The sequence below is a fragment of the Chionomys nivalis genome, chromosome 13 (genome assembly GCF_950005125.1).
Source record: "Chionomys nivalis chromosome 13, mChiNiv1.1, whole genome shotgun sequence".
Lineage (NCBI taxonomy): Eukaryota > Metazoa > Chordata > Mammalia > Rodentia > Cricetidae > Chionomys > Chionomys nivalis.
The window spans coordinates 69912100-69934212 of record NC_080098.1 but is presented as its reverse complement, the minus strand read 5'-3'; the positions used below and the strand labels follow the sequence as shown (position 1 = coordinate 69934212).

The 22113-nt window shown below is 50.5% G+C and overlaps 1 protein-coding gene across 4 annotated transcripts in view; it reads left to right on the top strand.

Annotated features, from left to right (window-relative positions):
* LOC130885446 (core histone macro-H2A.1) overlaps positions 1-17995 on the top strand; it is a 63459-nt gene extending 45464 nt beyond the window's left edge. For 2 of the 4 annotated variants that reach the window (XM_057786921.1, XM_057786920.1), the window contains exons 6-9: positions 3034-3124; positions 7102-7191; positions 9287-9461; positions 17239-17995. In XM_057786921.1, the coding sequence (XP_057642904.1) occupies positions 3034-3124; positions 7102-7191; positions 9287-9461; positions 17239-17404 (522 nt within the window). In that variant the 3' untranslated portion in view covers positions 17405-17995. Of the gene's footprint in view, positions 1-1373; positions 1474-3033; positions 3125-7101; positions 7192-9286; positions 9462-17238 lie in introns of all 4 variants that reach the window. The other 2 variants (XM_057786919.1, XM_057786918.1) reach the window with 1 other exon arrangement.
* Positions 17996-22113: the final 4118 nt, after the last annotated feature.

Sequence of the window (22113 nt, the reverse complement as noted above, 5' to 3'; positions counted from 1 at the left end):
CAGAGGTTCCGATACGCAGCTTCATGAGGAAACCTGGTGGCTTTCTTCTGCTGCCTTAGGGATGTGACTAGCCCCAAATCACCGTGAGGTGCTAGGAAGAGGAAGCCCTAGTGTGAAAACCGGGCCTTTCCTCTGACTTTGAATCTTTCTTTGGCCAAACAACCACATTCATTTTTACCATTGCTTTCTCCCAGAGGACTTTGAGAGTCTAGCAGCTTTTAAGGATCAGAAATTTGGGGGAGTATTTCTCTTGCATATAGCCTACCAAATTTTTTTTTTCTTTAAAAACAAAATGTTTGGCCCTAGAAGTTCAACACCTTGGGGCTCAGTAGCAGGAGCCATACTGGCTTGAACTCCATCTACTCCCCTCCATAGTGAACATCAGGACAGGGATTCAGTCCTGCTGCCCCATGTAGGCTCAGGCACTCCCCAAGCCTAGGCCTTGGTGCGTGTGTGCTGCTTCTGCTACAGTTGATGTCACTGAAGAACGAGCAATTCAATGACAAGACAGAGACTGTGAATGTGCAAGCGTAGCCACACCTGAACTTACAGAAAAGACAGGGCAGCAGAATCCAGCACCCACTGCTCTTAGTTAATGACCAAGGGTTGCCATGGCAGCAGAGCAACACTGGGAGAAAGGTCAGTGGCCCTTCAGAAAGACCCAGTGATGGGGCAGACACAACGCAAGGTATTTGCGAGCCACCCACCAGCCTCAGTGCTACCTGACAGGTGAGGTGAAATTATTTTTAAAAAGATAGATTGTCTTTCTGGAGAATGACTGGGCTTCTTCCCAGGTGTCTCCAGAGCTCCAACATTGTGACTAATGGACACATAGAATTAAATGTTCCCAAGCAACAAACTATTCTTGCTCTTTGCTGTCCCTGAGTAAGATGGAAGGAAGGAGAGACAGCCAGCAGCTACAGTGGTGGAGAGCCTTAGAGACTGACGAACACATACAAGACAGTGGCACTTTGTAGCTATATACACAACCAGGTAGGGTTTCTCTACCACCTTAGTGCCCAAGGACAAGGACCCTGCCTCCCCCCACACCGAGCATCCTGGTTCTGGGTTCTCATGGTTACAAGTTCCTCTACAGGAAAACTACCAGCTTTTTTCCCAGGCCAGTGTGGCTTGTGCTTCCCTTTCACCCTAAGCAACACCTGCAGGTTTTGAATGCCCCGCCTAGCTTGCTTCCCCTAGCAGCCCGTGGCACTGGACTCTTCTGTTTGAAGTAGATCCGCATTACCAGCGGTTCCTGTTTCTCTCTGTGCCCAGTACACTGTGGGCATTGCCGCCTCACCCGTGTCCAGGGGTCATCTCTCTGCACCTTGCCGGCTCTCCTGTTATTTCCCACCTCGTGCTTCTCTTTTCAGCTGAACCTTATTCACAGTGAGATCAGTAATTTAGCCGGCTTTGAGGTGGAGGCCATAATCAATCCTACCAATGCTGACATTGACCTTAAAGATGACCTAGGTAATTGGGGATGGGGTTTGGCACCACCAGCTGTCAGATGACAATTTATGGAACCCAGAATTTAGACTTTTCATTTGCCTAGACTTAAGCATGGTCAAGGCAAATCCCCAATCCTTGATTGGCATTTAGTTGTAGACCCTAAATATTGATTCGCTCTAGGCCACTCTGAACAGAGACCGTCTCTTAAGTCTCGATTGTGATTGGCTACTTCTCCTGGATTGCAAATACATCACCATCTAAATTCTCTTCCATAATGATCAGACTGGCTGCTGGTTTCTTGGGAGGGATTTTAAAATGTGTTTCTTTGGTTTGTTGTTGTTTTTCTTTCCTTTTTATTTTTGATTTTTAAGCTGAGAAATCTCAGGTAACAACAGAACAATAGTTTCTCCATTTGAGCTTGGTTAGAATGCCACTCTGAGGGTGCGGCAGAAAGCGAGCTGGCGTTTATGTCGTGGACTGTCCTTACTCAGAAGCAGATTCACCAGCCCTGTCCTCAGCCTTTGCTCCTGTGCGGTGTGTGGCTGGGCGCGGGGGGGGGGGGGGTGTTAATCAGAAGGGCAGACTCTTTCTGAGTTTGTTCCATTCAAGGAGAGCAGACATTCAGCACAAGGTATCCCACTTCTGTGGTTTCATTCATGAGAGGAACTGTAGCTCAAAGCATGATAAGTACCTGTCTGGGTACAGCCTTGCTGGGACATACAGGCTTTTCAGATGCCTCTTGGGCAGTGCCACCCAACACCAACCACAAGATAGTCTCTGTGCCTTCTGCTCTCAGCTGCAGCTGCTTTTGTCCTAACCTGGTGGGTTTCTCATCAAGGGGCCACTCCCACCCACACAAACTGGCCTTTGCTGAACAGAGTGGAGCTCAGAAGTACCCCAATCCAGATATGCCTTCCACCTGCCTTATCCAGATGCCGTCTGTAAAACAGAAGGGCAGAAGCTATAAATGGTATTGGTTCTGTCCAAAATACATTGAAAAGATTCGCTGGGGAAAGAGAAAAGCCTGGAAAAATATTTCTGCCCGTTCAGGGAAAAACTACTGGCAACTCTGGGCATGATATGGGCTGTCCTGAGCTCGTATTTCAGAGGAGGCAGAAATGGTAAATCCCGAGGAAAAGTCAAGCCTCCAGGTTGATTGCTGCAGACCAATGGAGAAACTCATTGTTGCGGTTGGCCTGACAGTCCACATTTTTTTCAAAGCAGATGCCATGTTTTTGTAGCCTTCTCAGTGGGGTGCCAGCATTGTACAGGCTTCTGCAGGGTGAAATGGGGCATCATTGTTTTATTTCTTTTAATCTTTGGAAATGATATCATATGTGTGTTTCTCTTTTTTTTTGACTTGTCATTCAAATGTTTAATTTAAACATGTCACATTTGATATTCCTCCTCCTGTCCTCACTCCCATCCACATGTGCGCACACTGCGTGGACTGATTGCCCCTTGGGCTCATATGTTGGAATCGACCAGGTAGGCTAGCCCTGCCATTGGGGCGTTAGTAAATGTGCCTGTGCGTGGGTCTCGGTCCAACACAGTTGATCTACATTTGTTTACCTGTTATAGTTGCAAGTTGTTCAGGCTGACATTGCCTCGATCGACAGTGATGCTGTCGTTCACCCGACAAACACTGACTTCTACACCGGTGGTGAAGTAGGTAATGCCGAGCTGGGTGCTGCCGAGTGTGTGTGTGCATGGTCGGTCGGCCGCGCAGACAGCTTGATCCTCTGACAGCTACGCAGGCTGCATTCATTTCACACTTCCAGCCGTCCCGACCTTCCTGGGGCCTTCGTCCCTGGGTTGTGAACTGGAGAAGTACAGCTGGCCATCAGCCAGTGCAGCGTGCAGCTGCCCCGTGGGCACTTCTGGTTTGGAAGCTGGCTCAGCGGCAGCATTTCTTTCTCCACTTCACGAGGTACCGCTCTGTTGGAGACTGGGTTCCCGCAGGCCTCAGTGACAGGCAGGCAGGGCCACTGGTGTGCCCTCATCGGAACAGAGGTGCAAACTCCCATGCACAGGGCTCAGTGCTCACGCCACTATCATATGTCAGAAGCATGTTTGTTCTTGCGAATGGCCTCACAGACTAGACACACAAAGGGGTCAGTCACTCTTTCTAAATGTGTTCCCACATGCAGGGTTTCAGTGAGATTCAAGGTGGATTTAATGAGCTGTCCTTGGACACCACTTTGAGAAGTGTCCTGCTAGACACAGGAAGCACTTGGCTCCCCACTGGAAGCTGGCACCTGTGGGTCCAGTGTGCTCTTGTTCAGTGTAGCTGAGTGACAACTTGAGGGATGTGGGGTCAGGACTCAGCATGGCCCTGAGGGTGTGTCGCGAGATACCCCACCTAGGAAGAGCCTAAATTCTAGCTTCACTGTCTACCCATTATAAGACCTAGCCAAGTCATGTGAGCCCCCACACCTCCTTTTCTCTCCTTGGTAATGAGGGTCTGTGAAGACCAGACAGCACCTATAGGGTGGCTCCTGGATTGTGCTTCCTGGTGCCTTCAGTGTTCCGTGCGTCTGTGACCTGACATAAGGGTGCTGGGCCTCAGCAGTGTTCTGAATGTGGACCCAGAGACAATGGTGACATCCCAAGTCAGTACCAAGCCCTGTAACTTTGAGGGATGAGACACTGGGCACAGATAGTCTGGGCCCGCACTGCCCAGCTTGGCTCAGTGTCACCAGCAGAGCCTACGCTTGCACTTGGTTCAGACGTGCGAATTGGGCTGTTGATTCTCCTGGGCATCTTAGACTTCAGACACGGATGGCAAGTGTGCCATGCCAAAATGAAACCCGGCTGCAGGCAGTTAAATCCCCTCCTAAGAAGGCAGCTAAAAGATGTTTCCTTTCTCAAGTCAATAAAAACTTGAGGGGAAGGAAGTACTTATTTGGAGAAAAGTAATAAATGAGCGGTACAGGTCTGGTCTTGTGAGCTGGGAATGCCTAAGGCCTGCTCATCCTGTCCTCCAGGGTGTTAGATGCAGTGGGGACCCTGAAGTCCCCGGGCAGAGTGTCTCGCTGGCTCCGTGAACGGCTCCTGGTCAGCAGAACTGAGCAGAGGGGAAGAGGTATAAGTTTGAGACAGGGTTGCAGCCCATTAGTGAGTGGCGTGAGAAGCAAAGGTGGCGTCCCCAAGCTGGGACTCATCCCGTCGCTGTCACAGCTCGCAGAACCTCAGGAGGAGGAAAGAGTAGCAGACGGGAACCCAGTCTTCCAGAGCCCACCTCTGTGCTCTCTGCCAAGATCCAGTCCAAACTAGTACTGACCTCAGATACCTCGTACAATCCCAAAACAACAATAATCCAGATTCATGCATCGCCTCAATTGGCTCCAGCTCCCACTTGATGTGAGAGAAGGGAAAGAGGAAGCTAGGAAGAAATGGCTGCACTTTGTGTTTTTGGTGTGAATTCCCGAGTCCTGAGACTGCTGGAAGAAGGGATTCGAGTGCAGGAATGCTTAGCCCAGTGATTAACTCTACCCATCAAAAGTTCTTTCTAACAGTGAAATAGACCACAGGCTGAGCCTGACATTTGTCCAAGCCTAAATTTTTGCCTAGGCTGTTTTGAACACTGATACTTATGCCTGCTTTCTAAGCATGAAATAATGTTCTTGTTCTCCTGGGAGTAACACATGTTTATGCTTGGGGGCAAATCAGCCGATTGCTTTATGATTAACCCTGAAGTTGAACCTAAAAAGCAAGAGCCTTACATTAAGAGTGTTGACAATATGGTTGAAAATGGGCCTGTTTCTTGTTAAAAAGTACACGTGTGTCTACATGAACATGTGCATACATGTGTGTGTGTAGGAGTCAAGTCCTGACTGGGTTGATTGCCTGTGACCTAGGGTTCAGTTTTTAAGTTTGAGAAATGCATTAAGTGTATTTTTAGCTTGCAATTTCACTTCTAATTAAAGCAATATTTCATTATTAGTAAAAAATTTCAAGTAAACACACTCTTCCTAAGATAAAACACCTTTAATTATAAAGCAGCCTATTATTTTAGGAAATGTTTTATATCTTAGAAGGGAGTCAGTGATCTTCACAAATGAAGAACCTGACTGTTTTCCAAATTGCTCAGTTCTCACCTAAGAGTAGATGTGACAGAGCCTTAGATAGTAGCCAACAGAGTACCGCCCCCTTCACACTTGAGACAGGCTAAAAGGAAGACTAGACTATGGACTAAATTATTTGGGCCCCATGCTTTCAGCTGCATGGACATTTCAGCTGGGTGCTATCATGATAGCATTTTGAGTGTGGGGGCATGAGGCCCAGAGTGGTCCCCTGAGACACATGGCACATTCAGTTACCACTCTGGTGCTGAAGTTTGCTATGAACATGGAGTAGCAGCAGGTGAAAATCTTTGGAAATGACTTTGAGCCACATAAAGTTCAGGGAGGTAAAGGCAAAAGAGCATTCTGAGCTGTTGACAACAGACACAGGATCCCGTCCTGTCTTAGCTCAGAACTCCTGACCATTGGCGTCCACGCACCTTGGGCTGCTGCAGTGACCGTGATGGGTCAGTCCCTGCCGGTAGCCTTGCTCTGTCTTCCCTGTGACATGTTCAGGGTCTTCCTCTTGCTTCCAGACACTTCCTGGGTTAGTTCCCACCCAAGGAACATGCATGTACACGAAACAGTAATTCTGGTCTGGCTGGTACTTTCCAGTAGACCTTGGCCAACCCAGGTACACTTAGACTTTCCAAGATAAATGGGAATCTTAAGGGGAGTATTTCATCCTCTTCAAGGAAAAGGACTTTAAAATGCACAAAACTGAGGAACCAGAGCTTAAGGAAGATGAGAACTGTGGGCAGAACAAACATGACAAGCTGTTGTCCCCACGGCTGAGATTGCTGCTCGTGGCCCACCTGAACTGGGAGCCCTGAGTTCTGACAGGTGCTGGTCATCTTGGCTTTCATAGCAAGCACCCTGGTTTCAGAAAGGCCTTTTAAAAGTTGGGTCCTAAGCAGCCAGCCTTTTCCAAGCGTTGTGAAGTACCAGTTTGTCTTTAGGCTCTGCTTCTGATGTTTTCATCTTTTCCTAAGGCAATTCTGAATCATTAATGTAATTAAGAAAATATTGTCTTGAGACCATTTTTTCTTTCTTTTCTCTATTTATTTAATTCACATATGACACCAAGGCTGCAACATAGGAACTAAGCACGCAGTGCTGGCCCAGAGTGGCTATGGGAACACTTTCTCCTTGGCCTCATTCCAGGAGCGCTGGCTGCTGGATAGGAGGAGCTTGTGCCTCAGCTTCACAGACCTCCTTATTTGGGGCTTCTCCCCGAGATAAGCCCCCCAGCACACTCATTGGAAGCCAGTGCCACCTGGTTTGTCATGCACTGGAAATCAGGCATGTTTGCCAAGAACAGATGCCTCCTTTGTATCTCCTCTGTTACCCTGGGAGAGGGGCAGCAGAAGGAGCCAGAGTGAACTGTAGTGCCTAGTGGCCACTGGCTGAAGGCATATCCTTTCTGGGTTTTCACTCTCTGGCCAGCCAGGGCATAGGTTCTGTTTTGCAGCCTTATGAAAGTGTAGCTTCTCAGACCACTTAAAGTATGTAATCAAGTGACCTGTTGAGTGTCTGTGTGCCACAGACAGGGGTGGCACTCTGACCCTGCCCTGCCCTTGCCTAGGAAACACACTGGAGAAGAAGGGTGGCAAGGAGTTTGTAGAAGCTGTTCTTGAACTTCGGAAAAAGAATGGACCCTTGGAAATAGCCGGAGGTAAGGTGGGCGGGCCCTGTGCTCATCCGGTGTGGCTTGCACAGTGCTTGGGAGCTGAGAGCGGAGGACATAGAGCAGTGCCACTTGTCTGTGAGGAAGACAGCCTTGACCCCTTAGAACGCAGCCCGTGCATAGTCAGCAGGTGAAGGCTCATGAAAACCTTCATGTGCAAAAATTTTTTAGTAGCTCCTGTCTAGTGTGTCTATCTCAAACGGAAAGGAATTACAGAAGCCGAGGCTGACAGATCTGAGAGCTGGGAACAATCGAGGGTGAGACTGAGCCACCTGCAAGTCTGCTGGCGAGCCACCTTCCTCAGCCAGCTGTACGTTTAATGGGAAACGTAAACACCCATTTCTCATGTGCCATAACCACCATTCTTGGCTGGAGAGGGAAGAAAAAGACTGGGGACGTCCATGGGAGATGGGCTGAAATCCAGAAGTAGGGCTCAAGTTTGGGAACCTTGGGGAGTTAGGTTTGAAGAACAGGGCTTCCTGTGTCCATTCAAGGGGAGGGGTACCTGCTCTGCATGAAGACAGACCCTCCCTTCCTCATTTCAAACTCTTGTTCCTTTGTTTTTTTGAGACAGGGTTTCTCTATGGAACTAGCTGTCCTGGAACTCACTTTGTAGTCCAGGCTGGCCTCAAACTCAGAGATCCACCTGTTTCTGCCTCCCAAATGCTGGGATTAAAGGTGTGTACCACCACCACCCAGCTCTTTTTCCTTTCTTACTCTGCAGTCCTGGATGTCCATTTTGTCAAGGCCCTTTTTTAAAAAAGTAACTCTTGACTACATGTAGACTACATTAGTAATTATATATAATGTCTACAGAGGTCCTTTCAGGAGAGACAGCTGGCCTCGCCCAGCAATGAAATACCATCTGCATCCTTACTAGTATCAGCATCTGTGGCATGGGAATATGAACTTTTATCTGTGCCGTGGGGCACGGTGGGCAGAGCACCAATGAAAAGGCTCTTCTAGACAATCCCACCTAAGGCCAACCTTGTACGAGGGTGGGGAGGGTGGACACAGACAGCTGACTACAACAGGGGCTACTGGCCACTCCTACCCATGCACCCATTGCAGGCCCGCGAGAGACTCTTGGCACATGCTGTGCTCTGATGGGAGGCAGCTTGGCACAACCAGAGCTGTGACTGAAGGATGTTAGATTTAGAATGGTTCAGATTATTTTAATAGAATTTTTAGATCTTGATTCTAAGCTATTAGGATTTTGTAGTTACCCAAGCTGTTCTCAAACTTGAGGACTCAGGCCTCTCAAATGCTGAGATTATACCTGACTTAAACTGTTTTGAAAAGTATAGGAGCTAATCTGTTAATGTGTTTTATTCTAGCCCTTTCTCACCCAATTTAGCCCTAGCTTCAAATGCTCCTTAGGGTTCATGTCACCTGTTAGCCCAGAGCGTGAGAACCTATAGAGCACAGCCTTACAACTGTTACTGGCACAAGACCCTTAAGTGTCTTACGACGTCCCTGGGGCAATGCTGATTATTCAAGAGTGCCTTCCTGTAGCGGCTCTGCTCCAGGAGACACAGAGACTGGTTCCAGCTCATGCGAAGGGACAGAACTGAGGCTGTACCCTTAGATTTCACGTAGGAGAGGAGACAGTCATGGAGCTGTGCGTCTGGAAACCGGCCCCTCCTTCAGAAAGGGAAGCAAGGCGCCCTAAAGAGCCAGTCTTGTTCTGTCATCATGGACAGGAGCAGATCACACAACCAGGCTGCCGCTTCTGCAAAGCCTTGCGCCCAAGGCCATCTTGACCTGTGCGTAGGAAGTTAGACATAGTTACTCACGGACATTCAGTGGAACTGATGTGAAAGCCCCGCGCCATGCTTCTGAGACAGGGACCGCGGACATTCCTCTGCAGCTCCCGGAGCAGCGAGTTGAATGCCGCTGCTCGTGGGGGGGGGATGCCTGAAGCGTGGGTTCCAGGTCAGGCTGATGTTGGAGTCACAGCATGGGCACAGCTGCAGTCTTCCTTGGACAAAGGCCCACAGAGGCAGCTAAGGGGTCACTCTAGAGCGGGAAAGAGGTGTGGGTTTGGTCTCCTGTGACATGTGCCGCTTTCTGTCCCTTCCAGCTGCTGTTAGTGCAGGCCATGGCCTGCCCGCCAAGTTTGTGATTCACTGTAATAGTCCAGTCTGGGGTACAGACAAGTGTGAAGAGCTTCTGGAGAAGACGGTAAAAAACTGCTTGGCCTTAGCTGATGACAGAAAGCTGAAATCCATCGCCTTCCCGTCCATTGGCAGTGGCAGGTATGGATGGGCACAGAAGTGGGTTTTCTGTAACGATGTCCCCCTTCAGAAGCACACTCAAAAGAAAGCCAAGGAAGCCTCAAGAGGTGTGGTGGGGCTTCCTGCTCTTCCGGGGTCCACCTGGGGACTCTTCCAACTGCCTGAAACTCAAGCTTCAGGGTAACGTGCTCCTGACTTCTGCAGACACCTGTATGCAGGTAGCACATACAAATATATACACACATCATTTAAAAATACAGTGTGCTGATGAAGGGTTAGAAAGACCTAAAACTCTGTGACAGCAAGTCTCACCACAGAGGAGTCCACAGACAGACAAACCCCAGGCTCTTGAGGAGCACTAAGACTCCGGTGGGTTCAAACAGGAGGAGGAAAGCAGGGGAGAAGGACCTTTCCAGCACACCTGTAACTGTGGTTGTTGAGACCTGGATTGCCGTAGAGAGTTCAGGCAAAGCCCTCGTCTTAGTGTTCTGCTGCTGTAAAGACACACAAAAGCATTTCCCTGAAGCAGGCTTATAGTTCAGAGGCTTAGTCCATTGTCATTGTGGGAAGCATGGTGGCAGACACGGTGCTGGAGAAGTAGCTCAGAGTTCTACATCTGGGTCAGCAGGAAGAGAGCCAGCCACTGGGCCTGGCTTAAACTAATGAAACCTCAGAGGCCAGCCCCAGTGACACACCTCCTCCAGCAAGGCCACACCTCCTAATAGTGCCATTCCTTATGAGCTTATGGGGTTATTCAAAACAGCACATCCACTCCCTGGCCCCCATAGGCTTGTAGCCACATTAGAATGCAGAAATGCATTTAGTCCAATTTCAAAAGTTGCTGTAGCCTATAACAGTCTCAGGCATGTTTAAAAGTCCAAACTCTTCTGAGACTCATGGCAATCTCTTAACTGTAACCCCCTGTGAAATCAAAAAGCAGATCATATATTTTTAACATGTAATGGCACAGGATACGCATTACCATCCCAAATGACAGGAAAAGGTGCATAATGAAGAAATATTGAACCAACGCAAGACCAGAAACCAGCAGGGCACACTCTAAATTCTGCATCTCCATGTCTGATGTCAAAGCGCTCTTGAGATCTCCAGCTCCTTTCAGCTTGCTTATTGCAGCACACTTCTTTCACCTGGGATGGTTCCACTCCCCATTAGCACCTTTCCTTGACAGGTATCCTGCGACTCTGGTATCTCCAACATATTGCAGTCTCCACAGGAAATCCGGGTTTCACCTTTACAGCTTCATGCAATGTCCTCTAGTCCTCAATGCAGGGACACCCCTGACACATACCTGGCCTCCTTAGCCATAGAGGGAGGTGGATTCAAAGTGGGGCAGAATGAAAATATCCAAAGATAAGCACTCAGGGCGAGGCCCTGCCCCAGGTCCTGTCCATCATGTACCCAGGTGGACTATGAGACCAGTGCTGGGACCGTGTACTCCTTCTACAGCTGAGGCAGGGGTCGGACTTAGCTCAAGTCCAGGCTTGGCTCCACCATGCCCTGCTGACTAACAGCAGAGAAACTCCCGTTGAACATCTCAAGGCTGTTTGGGGAGGTTTGAGAGCTGTGCCGTGGAGAGGGACAGGGTTCCTCAGAACATCAGGCCCTGGATCCTCTCTGCTACCAGCCTGGGAAGTCTGGGGCCAGGCACGAAGCACAGTGCAGGCCCTGCAGGGGCTTTGCTGGCAGGAGCCGAGTCCTCAAGAAGCTTATCTGGGAGTCTGTACAGGGCGAGTGGTGTAGCTCGGATAGAGCCCCTCCCAGTTTTGAGGCTGTGTCCCTCCTCTACCTGAGTAGGTTGGGATAAGGGCAGTGACTGCCTGAGCCCTGTGTTGTGCTGTCCTCCAGGCAGCCTCTGCCCTGCAGGTTAAAGGCATCTCTTGCCAAACATTCCCTTCTGCTGTCAAAAGAATTGTGGAAGGCAGAGGCCCCTGCTTCCCTTTTTGGGCAGCACTGAGATCTCATTACCTAAGTGACTCCACTGTGGTCAGTCTCTAGCTGTTGCTGACCCTGTTTCTCTGGAGCCATGACAGAGCCCATCTCAGCCGTCTCTCCCAGGCCAGGAGCTGTGGCAGATTCTCTCTGCAGCCTGCACTGGTGACAGGCCCTCCAGTCCCCAGCGTTGTTCACATGGGGACCAGAACTAGGCTCCACAGTGTAGATGAGCTCGAAGGACTCCAGCTCACACCTGTTCCTGCAGCTCGCTCACACCTGGCAGCACTCTGCAGGTGCCATGCCAAAGCAGGAGCTCAGCCCAGCAGAGCTGGGAGCCCCTGGGAACTCAGTGGGTGGCTGTGTCCTCTGACTGAATTATCTCCACTCCAGTCTCTTGTCATCATTTCAAATCGGCACCAGAAAACCGAGTGACAGCTGACATGTAATACCAGCTCTTGGAAGGTGAGGAAGGAGCCTGGCTATAGCGTGAGACCCTACCCTATCTCCTGGACACACAGCAGGGTCGAACCTTCCCAGTGCCCTTTCCCTCTGCTGTGCAAGTATCTGTGAAGACTAAGTGTCTAGTCATGCCATGCCACAGAACTTGTTATAGAACTGAATGTGTTATAGGTGTCAGGACCCCTCCCAAAGTAGATTCAAGATCTTTATTATTTTTTTATTTTAGCAGAGCTTCTGAATCAGAGCTTAAACAGCCACACTTGCCAGGCAGTGGTGGCACACGCCTTTAATCCCAGCACTTGGGAGGCAGAAGCAGGTGGATCTCTGTGAGCTTGAGGCCAGCCTGGTCTACAAGAACTAGTTTCAGGACAGGCTGCAAAGCTACAAAGAAACCCTGTTTTCAAAAACAAAAACAAAACACAAACAAAAAACAAGTCATACTAATTGCTTCCACCTCCCATAGAAGGTCTGTTGTTTGGCATTATGTTAGTGTGCTGTGTGACCTCTGGTAAATGAATCAGTCTCTCTGTTCTGGGCCTTCCTTAATAAGCGAGGCCATGGGGGTCTACCCTTCTTCACAGATGGTTCAGAGGCTCAGTTAATTAATGTTTCGGATGCGCTTTGATCTGCCCTGATGAAAGGTGCTTCTGAAGAGCAAGGCATAGCACCCTTTATCAGAGGTAATAATTTCACGCTCTTTCATATGGCTATTGGGAAATTCTTAATTGAAGCATAAAAGTAATTCCCATAAAAGAACATCTGTTATTACAAACTTATTTACATTTTTCATGGAGTAAAAGTTTTTAAAAATAATCAATGGGAAGCTTTTAAAGGGCAGAATGCCAAAGGCAGCACATGTGCAGGCTCCCCGGCCACATCTGTCAGGCAGACCTCGTCCCACAGCCGTGCAGGCAGCTGCCCCTGCTTTCATGGGGAAAGGATAGGATTAGATCTGGCCAGCCAGCAAATCACGGGCTAAGAGGGGAATAAAATGACTTGTTTGGGCATCCAGTATCTCTGGCGTAGAAGTCAAGGGAACACAGTGACGCTCTGGGGAACACTTCCCGGAGAGGCTGGTGGTCCCCAGACATGCTGGCCTGCTCCTGTCACCTTCTGACTTTGACTGGGGCCAGTGGAGACCCCATGCCTGTAACCCTGGTCTTGGTCACACTTTGCCATGTTAGACACAAGGAAGGGACCCATCTTGGCAGCACACAGAAACTCGGGGCGGCGGGGGGGGGCCTTGGGCTACCCCTCCTTCTGATTTATGAGCATAGAAGGGAAGCTGGTGTTCTTCAAACACCATTTATGGGCAACAGAGCCCCGGGCACTGCGAGCCGCTTTCTCTCCACTGTTAAATCCATTTAAAGGTCAAAGAGCGAACTTAGAGGGCATGGCATGCACCTGAGGTCACACGGCTCATCCTTGGCCGAGCTGGAGATTGCTGTCAGGCTGGCTGAACCCCCTGCGTGCCCACTGTGAATAGATTTTTCTGAAATGTGGCCAATCTCAGCAGTGCCTGAGCTGCTAGGGCACAGCAGTGTCCTGTACCCAGGTGTGGCTTTAGAAAGGAGACCAACACCCACTGTGCAGTCCCGTGGCCTAGCGGGAATCCAGAGCTCCCTGCTTCTCCTTCCAAGACACCTGTCTGGGCTCTGAGATGTGACTTCTGACAGGTTTTCTGGGGTCTCCAGCTGGCCTACTTCTCACAATGGCCCTTAACCCCCTGGAAGTGATAAGGCTTAGCAAGGCCTACACAGGAGAGGACTCTGCAGACTAGGAGAGCTGGAACTTACCCCATATATGGGTCTTCTGAACTCAGCTTTCCATGGACCCATCTGCCTGACCTGACAGAGCCCTTGAGATCCCTTTGCACTAGCCCAGGGAGACTGGGGCCAGATGTGGAGAAAGGGTTCTTCAGACACAGCAGGGGTAACCCAAAGGACACTCAATGGCTCTAGTGTATGCCAGACAAGGCCCAAGACAGGTAGAACAGGGGGCAGTCCTGCCTGAGGAACTTGAGGTACTATAAACACAAGCCAGAGACAGGTAAGACCAGGAGAGTCTGGGAGGGGGATCCCAGGTGGCCCTAGTGGCCTCTCTTCATCCTCATCACACCTGAGAACACCAGCGCTCACGTCCTGATGCTCCTCCTGCCCACGAGCAGCTGAAGCCTGAATCTACCTCCAGAGCAGGAGCCCTGAGCCCTCTCAAGTCTGTAGCTCACCCAAATTAGAAAAGAAAGCAGAGACCTGGCAAGACTGGAGTGACCATTTAGATGGGAACTGAGGCAGTACCTGTACCAAGGCAGTATCTGTACCCGTGCTATTCATGCCAACAGCCAGATCCACAGCCCTCCAGTAGAGCTGGGCACCATACCCTGTTTACAGTGCTTACAGTGGCTGTGATGCCAACAGCAGCCATCTAGTCATAACTATCTGAGGGGCTGGGGTAGTCTTCCACCACAGGAACCTTATGGATGATCCTGGGACATCAGTTACCTCTACTGGGAGCCTGGGCCACACCCTGATGCTTAACACACATTATCTTGTCTTGCCCTCTGCCTTCACAGGGCCGGGCAAGTCACAGACAAGGGATCATTGTACAGCCAAGAAGTCTGCATCTCTCAGCTGCCCTACCTCTACCATGGGCAAAGAGCATATAGTCAGGTCTCCTGTGTGCTGCATAAGGGGCTAGCCACGGCACTGTGGCTACAGCTGCCCTCACCTTTTGTGGGGATAGTGGGTGAAGTGTCAGCATCTCACATCTGCCAGCAGTGTGAGGAAAGTGCCTGCTTCGCTGCTGCCTCCCACTGTTTCCATGGCCTCAGCAGGCTGCTTTAGGGTCTGGCTCCCTAGGATGAACAGGTTCACATACGTGCAGGGTAGGGCAGCAGGAGGGCATGCTGGGTATGTGTGAAGGGTGCTTGCTGCTGGTGTAAACTTGCAAGTTCAGACTGGCAGCCCTGCCCTATAGCCTGCATACAGAACGTGGTGCCAAAGAATAGCCGCAGACCTGAGGGAGGGAAAGCTGCAGGGAGAGCCCAGCCAGGACTGCGTGATGAGGTGTCCATGATGCCAACACCAGCTACAGGTTCAGACTTAGGATACAGGAACAGGAAGGAACCTTCCTCTAGCAGTAGTTACATACCCCTTCCAAGGGCCACAGAACTGGAAAGCACCGAGGGTCTGACCGTAAACACTGACCAGCGAGGAGTGACCAGCAGTGCGCCTGGAAACTGGCCTTGCAGTCAGGTAGAGGCTGGGACCACAGATGTCTACATCACAGAGCTCCCGTGGGGCTAAGGTTAGAGCTGGAAGCCAAGCACAGCAGCTGACTGAACACACAGGAGGGCAGCCTGCAACCCAGTTCCTCAGGCCCTCCAGCTCTGCTCACCTGAGCATACGTGAGTCTCCAGTGGAGCATGGCTCTCGTGGAGCTTGGCCTGGATCTTCGCATGCAGAGAACAGCTCCCCCCTCCAAGTTCTCAGGTCCCATCTATCTAGGTTATGCCCATGGACTGAGGTCTGCCTGGTCTAGCAGCCGTTAGCTGATCCTGAGTGCAGGCTACAGCAGGACACAGGGACACCCCAAAAGTTAGTTGTGCCCTGCACAGCTGGGAAGAGCTCTTGACAACTGAAGGGCAAACTTACCTCCTCCGGCAGCAGCACCCGACACAGCCTCTGTGCTCCTCTGTACAGAAGGAAGTCATGGCCCCTGTGCCCAGTTGACCATAAGACTGTAGACAGTTACCTTGGGTGCCTCACTATAGCCTGTATTCCTGTCCCCCCCCCCTGATATCCTACAGCCTGGCTAGACTACCAGGGTCGCTCTGGGGCGCTGAACAGTGCTGTGTTTAGGGGTCCCTGAGCCTTATCACACCCCATTATTTCCCACAGACTGAGAAAATGCCCTGAGGGGGCACTTTACCCTGTAAGGATGAACTATGTGGGACTGCCCCGGTCTCATGGGTGACAGCAGGTCACAGAAGAGCTTTTTCCTGTGGCCATGTGACACCTTGAACACTAGCAGCTATGGAGAATGTCAGTCGCCAGGTGTCACAGGCACACTGTGCAGAAGGCTAGAAAGTGTTGGGGAAAACATTCCCACTCCAGTGTGCAGACCACCTCACCTAGAAGTAGACCAGCCAATCCAGCAGGCACACCGAGACAGTAGACCACAATAAGCAAGAGGATGTCCATGACAGCTACTCTAAGCGTTAGATTATTTCCGCCAGGCTGGCACCTGTGCACTGCACCTCCTGGGGGTGCCTATGCAGTGTTGACCAGGGCCGCCGCGGATCCATCAGAGCTGAGCTTCAGGACTCGAGTTCAGCTCTGTGGCATTTTCAGTGGACCAGGACACTGATAGGGAGACTTTGATGATATCCTGAAGTCAGGACCCAAAGTTTTGCTCTGCAACAGAGTGGCTGCCCTGCCTTGAAGATGGTCTCTGGACCAACAGCCCTTGTTGCTGACACCCAGTAAGAGGGCCGTACACTGGAGGCCAGAGCTCTTCAGAGACACCCCCACCCCACCCCACCCGCGCCATGATGGCTGACAATGACGGGACTCTAACGCTGGTTCCAGGGACAACAGAAAAGAGAAGCAGAAGCTTATGCACCCTTGGCCATCTCATGCACATTCAGCGTCCCTACTTACTGATCCCCTTCTAGAATGTTCCCTGGGGCCCTGCCCCCCTGTGGCGATTGTATCATATTCTTCCTATGCCCACTGTTAAATGCCTGTCCTCTTGTGAGTGCTGGATGGCTCCGTCTAGACGAAGAGCTGCGATAGCCATACTTTTGGTTTTATATGAGTTGCTTGTTAAGCATGCAGAGGAACAGTGAGCTGCAGGTAGACAGCAAACACCAGACCAGGTGAATCGACTCCAGAAGCCTAATGGAGAGGGCGGGCAAATAGAAAGTTCATAGCAAGCAGCCATAGTTATCGGATGGGTCAACTGTGCTCCCCATTGATACGGTTCCGAGCAGTGTTCAGAGTAAGCTTCTGGCTTCTCTTTCCCAGAGAAGCAGGCATTTATTTTTTTATAGTATGGTTAGAAATGGTTTGCCTTCTGGTGTGCTCAAGATCTCTGTTCTTAATGTCATTGGGCTGTTACTCTTTGGCCCTTGTGTCTGAGCCAGTCTTCTTCAGGGCGAGGAGTCTAGGAGGACCCCCAAGATGGCCATGCCCTGAGACGAGAGAGGTCACTCCCAAGTACAAACAATACACGACAGCTCCCTAATCGACTTGTCCCACAAGGACTCTCCATGAACACCTCCAGGGCTCAGTAAACTCCAGCCCAGAGTGAGAACCCTGCAGGGGAAACTGAGGTGGGCTCATTGTGGAGCCCTGAATGCTGACCACTGTGTTCTCTCCTACAGGAATGGGTTCCCGAAGCAGACGGCGGCCCAGCTCATTCTGAAGGCCATCTCCAACTACTTCGTGTCCACTATGTCCTCCTCCATCAAAACCGTGTACTTTGTGCTTTTTGACAGTGAGAGTATAGGCATCTATGTGCAGGAAATGGCCAAGCTGGATGCCAACTAGGCCAGTGATCCCTAGAGCCAGCACAGACCATGTCCCCTGCCTCCAACTGGAAAGAAAGAAAGAAAACAAAAAATTAACCTTTGCTCTTACTGGGAGGTGGGACTGCTTTCGTTTTCAGTTTTGCTCATCTAGGGAAAATAAGGTTTTGGTTTCCAGTTTGATTGTTTTGGGCCTTCTAAAATGTTTTCTGTTAGCACTGATAGTCAGCATTGTCCTCGTTAAGCACTGCGTTCCAGACCGTGTCTGACTTAGTTAACCTAGGGGATTTTATAGTTTTCCTTTAATGAAGTCCTGATTAACACAGCAGTGGGGAGGACGGTCCCTCTCCTGTGTCGCAGCAGCAGGAAGCCCCATTTGTAATGTGTGTTGTGGTGCTTTACTGTACACCCAGTGGCGTTCTTTTTACTATAATGTTTTTTCCCTCAGAAGAAAAATCATAAGATTTGCAACAGACCTAACTTTTGTTTACTTTTTGTCTTACTGATAGATTTGAAAATGAAAAATGTTAAAGACAGAACTGAATCTGTTGTCCTTAATTATATTTGCAATTTGAAATTTGTGTGAGTTGATTTAGTAAAATGTTGAACTGTTGTGACTGGCATGTTTTGCATTATTGTACCTGTGTGTCCCAGGCCAGTCTCCCTAGGACATGGGTCTCCTTATCCTACAACCCTGAAGCCTCAAGCCCTCTCCTGGTTTATGTTTTGTCATAGCCCTGAAGGAGAGTCCCTGGCAAGAGGGTCCCCAAAGACATTGTACCACTACCAAGGTCCCAGGATGTCCCGCCACTCCAGGGTGCCTTAGCGAAACACAAGACACATTTTACTTCATGGGCACTTGTGACTTAATCTTCATTTGCCTAAAAGCACAGGTGCTGTTTCTCCTTTTTTTCAGAAGTGACTGTCTAGAAGAGCAGGTAGAACCATAAGGAATATGAAGTACCCGAACGGATGGAGGTGAAAGGTCTCTTCTGCCAGGTGTGGTGGCAGGGGCTGGTGGAGCCCTGTGAAGAAGAGGCTAGTCGGGGCTGTACAGACTGTCTCAAAAACCAAAAGGGGAAGCTCACAGACAGTCTCAGCAGTAGACACAACCACTTCTAACGCAGACCTCAACAATGCTTTCCCAGCCTCACTCTTCAGGATCCCCCCCACCCCCCAGGTTTAGATCGGCTCGTCTACTGATTAGAATGGGGCTCAGTTTGGCACTGATTTCCTAAGGGACGTATCTTTAAAAAGGAGCGCGGACTTCAGAGGAGCCACTCAGTCCTCGTCCTTGAGAGCATCGCTCCTACCTCCTACGTGTAGCCACTGCAGGCGCATAAGTAGAGACTGCTGTTCGGTGAGAGTTTCGGCATTTGCTGTGTGCCAGGCGCTGTAGTGCACAGTGGGCAACAGTGCACACGCTCCTTGCTCTCACATCGAAAGGCAAGGCCTGCTGCGGCCACCTCCCAGCTGAGGGTAAATGATTTGCTGGGAGACCGCTGCCTGACAAGATGCACAGGCCTGGACACTGATCTCTCTGACAGGCCACCTGGCCTTGGTGGCAGTTCTAACTCAGAGAAGAACCTCTCCGGCACTTACTAGAAGGAGCCAGGTTTAAATGGCTTCTTTGAGACTTGGGTTTCTCTACCTTTGGAGTCTAGTGAAGCAAGGCGGAGTTTTTGAAGACCCTCCACTAGATGTCGCCCAAAGGACTGGGAAGGGAGCGGAGAAAAGGGCAGGCGGTTTCTGTTCTGGCAAGAGCACAAAAGAATTCATTGCATTAGCAGGGTTTGCACGAACTAACAAAGTCACCTAAATGATTCTCAGTGTACAGTGAATTCCTGGGATTGTGTGCGCTAAAGAAACTTCAGGGAAATGGAAGGGAAGGTCTAACTGGCCACCTGAGATTCCCTTTGTCTGTGAACCAACTCTAAATGGGTCATAATGTGTTGTCTGCCACCAGCCTCCCGTTTGGAGGTGGGAGTCAGGGAGAGACTCACTGCTTTTAAGAAAATCATCTGGGGCTGGAGAGATGGCTCAAGGCTAGGCTTGCAACCAAAAGTGTAAGAAATGTATCCAAGGGGAGCCTCTTGTATGCGCGTGCGCACGCGCGCGCGCGTGTGTGTGTGTGTGTGTGTTTGTGTGTGTGTGTGTGTAAAAGAAATGTACCTATAGGGAGCCTCTTAAAACGTGTGAGAGTGTGTAAAAGTACCCACGGTGTGTGTGTCTGTGTAAGAAATGTATCCACGGGGAGCCTCTTAGACCACATCCCAGCCTCCTTCAGAAGACCAGGCTCGAGTTAGTAAACCGTACACAGAAACTACTGTGAGGGACGCGTGCAAGCACTACAGGTGACCTGCAGCCCAGGACATCCTCCTACCAAAGCCACGGGTAAGTGACAGAGAATGCCACAGAGCCCCCACCTCCATCTAGACTTCAGGGCCATACACCCTTATATTCCAAAGTGACCCCAGAAAGCAAACCTGCCTCCTCTCTTGGGAAATTGTGTGTCTGTGTGTGTATGAGATATATGTGCACCTCTATGTCCTGCTCTATCATGTTTACTTAAGACAGGGCCTCTTACTGAACCCAGAGCTGGACTGTCAGCTAGTAAGCTGGCACAATCTTCCTCCCTCTGCCCCATCACAGCACCGGCATCATAGCCTCATGAAGCCGCACCTGGAATTTTTATTTTTGTAAGTGCTATGGATTTGAACTCAGGTCCTAATGTTTCCATGGTAAACACTCTTACCCATTGGGCCATCTTCACCCCCTCCCCTGACTTATTACTGAAGAGCAACTTTTGCCCTCTGGTGGGGCTCCACCCTGAATAAATCCATGATTTTCTCGGCAGACTCTTCCATGAGCCTTCAGTGACCCTTGGGATCTATCAGATACCAGAGCTCCAGCTGGGACTGAACTCGCCATAGCCGCAGCCAGTATCCCCTCTATATGCATGCTCTCGCCTGCTTCTCACACAAGCCTATGAGGACAGTAACAGTTTCCACAGCTACGGGGAACGGAGGTGAAGCGTGTTCCCACAGGACCACATGACTAGAAACTGAGGATTTGTACCCAGCTCTGCCTCTGGTATCAGCCCATTATTTGGCTCTGCACTTAGACAGGGCTTCTTGTCTGCTCACTGGTAGGACCTGGGTGGTCAGCCTTGGGGTCATAAACAACCTACTGTGTGAAAGATGAGTCAAAATGTGTACTGAAGGAGCCAGAGAGATGTTCAGGGGTCAAGAACACTGGGTGTTCTAGAGGACCCAGGTTTCATCCCCAGCATCTACATGGCAGCTCACAACTGTTCATGACTCCAGTTCCAGGGGTTCCAACACCCTTCTGGCCTCTTTGGGTACCAGGCACACATGGTGCATAGACAAGGGTATGCAAAACACCCATATGTATAATATATATAACTTTAAAATGTGTATTTTAGTAAGCTAGTGCTTGACATGGATTTACTGGATGCTTTCTCTGGTGGAGGCTTTTGCTGGGTGACCTGTCACATAGGCAAGTCAGACAGTGCCTCTGTCCAGCAGTGGGCTTAGAGGAGTGAGCTTTGCTCTCTGATGTGGGAGGCTCTAGAGAGTTTCTTGGAGCACGTAGCCTAGCCCTAGACTTGGTAGGAAAGATTGGAATCTCTCAGCCAAGAGAGCAAAGCAGAACATGGCAGCTCCCTCAGCTCCATGTGAGAGAAACACTAGGTCCTCTGCTGAGGACCCAGGCCTGTGCTCTACTCCTCCCTCCCCAACCTCTGCACCCTAGTCTCGGCGTTGGGCAAATTCCTTTCCATCCAGGGTCAGGTGGGTACTGGGTCACAGCTGCAACCAGCCCTGACAGACAAATCAGCTTATACACTACAGGGGGTGTGGGGGGCATGGGCACCAATCTCCCTGCTTCCCCCAGAGCCTACACCTCCTGGTCCCAGGGCTCCAAGGCTATCTGCTCAGCCTTCCTCAGAAGGTGGGGCCCAGCAAGCTTCTTCATTCCTTGTTTGCCATGCGGGCTGCTTGGCAGTCACCCTGGGGTCCTGGAGGCAACGCCTAGCCCATATCCTCATTAGCAACCGTGATATTTAATTTTCCCCGAGTTACTTCTGGCCAACTTTATCTGAGAAGCTGGCCTTGGGGCCACCTTGCAGGGGAGGGGGGGGATGGTCTGCCTGAGGGTGCTGGGGAAGGAGGGAGCCTGACACCCACTCCTCAATGAGAAGAAAGGGACATGGTCAATGGCAAGGGGTGGGGCCACCTTTTCTCAGGCTTTTCTTCTATTTATGACTTGACCTGTCATGTTTGCTTGTGGGGCCCCCTCATATCAAAAATCATATCACATGACCCTCCCAACAGGTGAGGCAATACGCTGCTCATTAATCCCAGGCCCCGACACCCCCTGCGCTCCAGGCAAAGGCACGTAAATAGACTGCCCTCTCCCTGACCCCTGGAAGTCAACCCAGCAGGGGCTGCACTGTTAGACTCAGGAGCTGTTTCAGAAAGAACTACTTCCCTCCAGAGAAGACACCTGCCTCCTCTGCGGCCGGCCACTCTGGCAACCCCATCCTATGCTCGTGTGTGCCCGCACACACGCGCGCGCACCCACACACAGAGACATGCCTTCACATATATAGAAGGTTCTGGAGCCTTCTGTCTGGTCAAGGACAGACTTGAGAGACACACAAATAACCATCTTTAGACCCTGAGTGGGAACAGTGGGTGCCAACTCCCA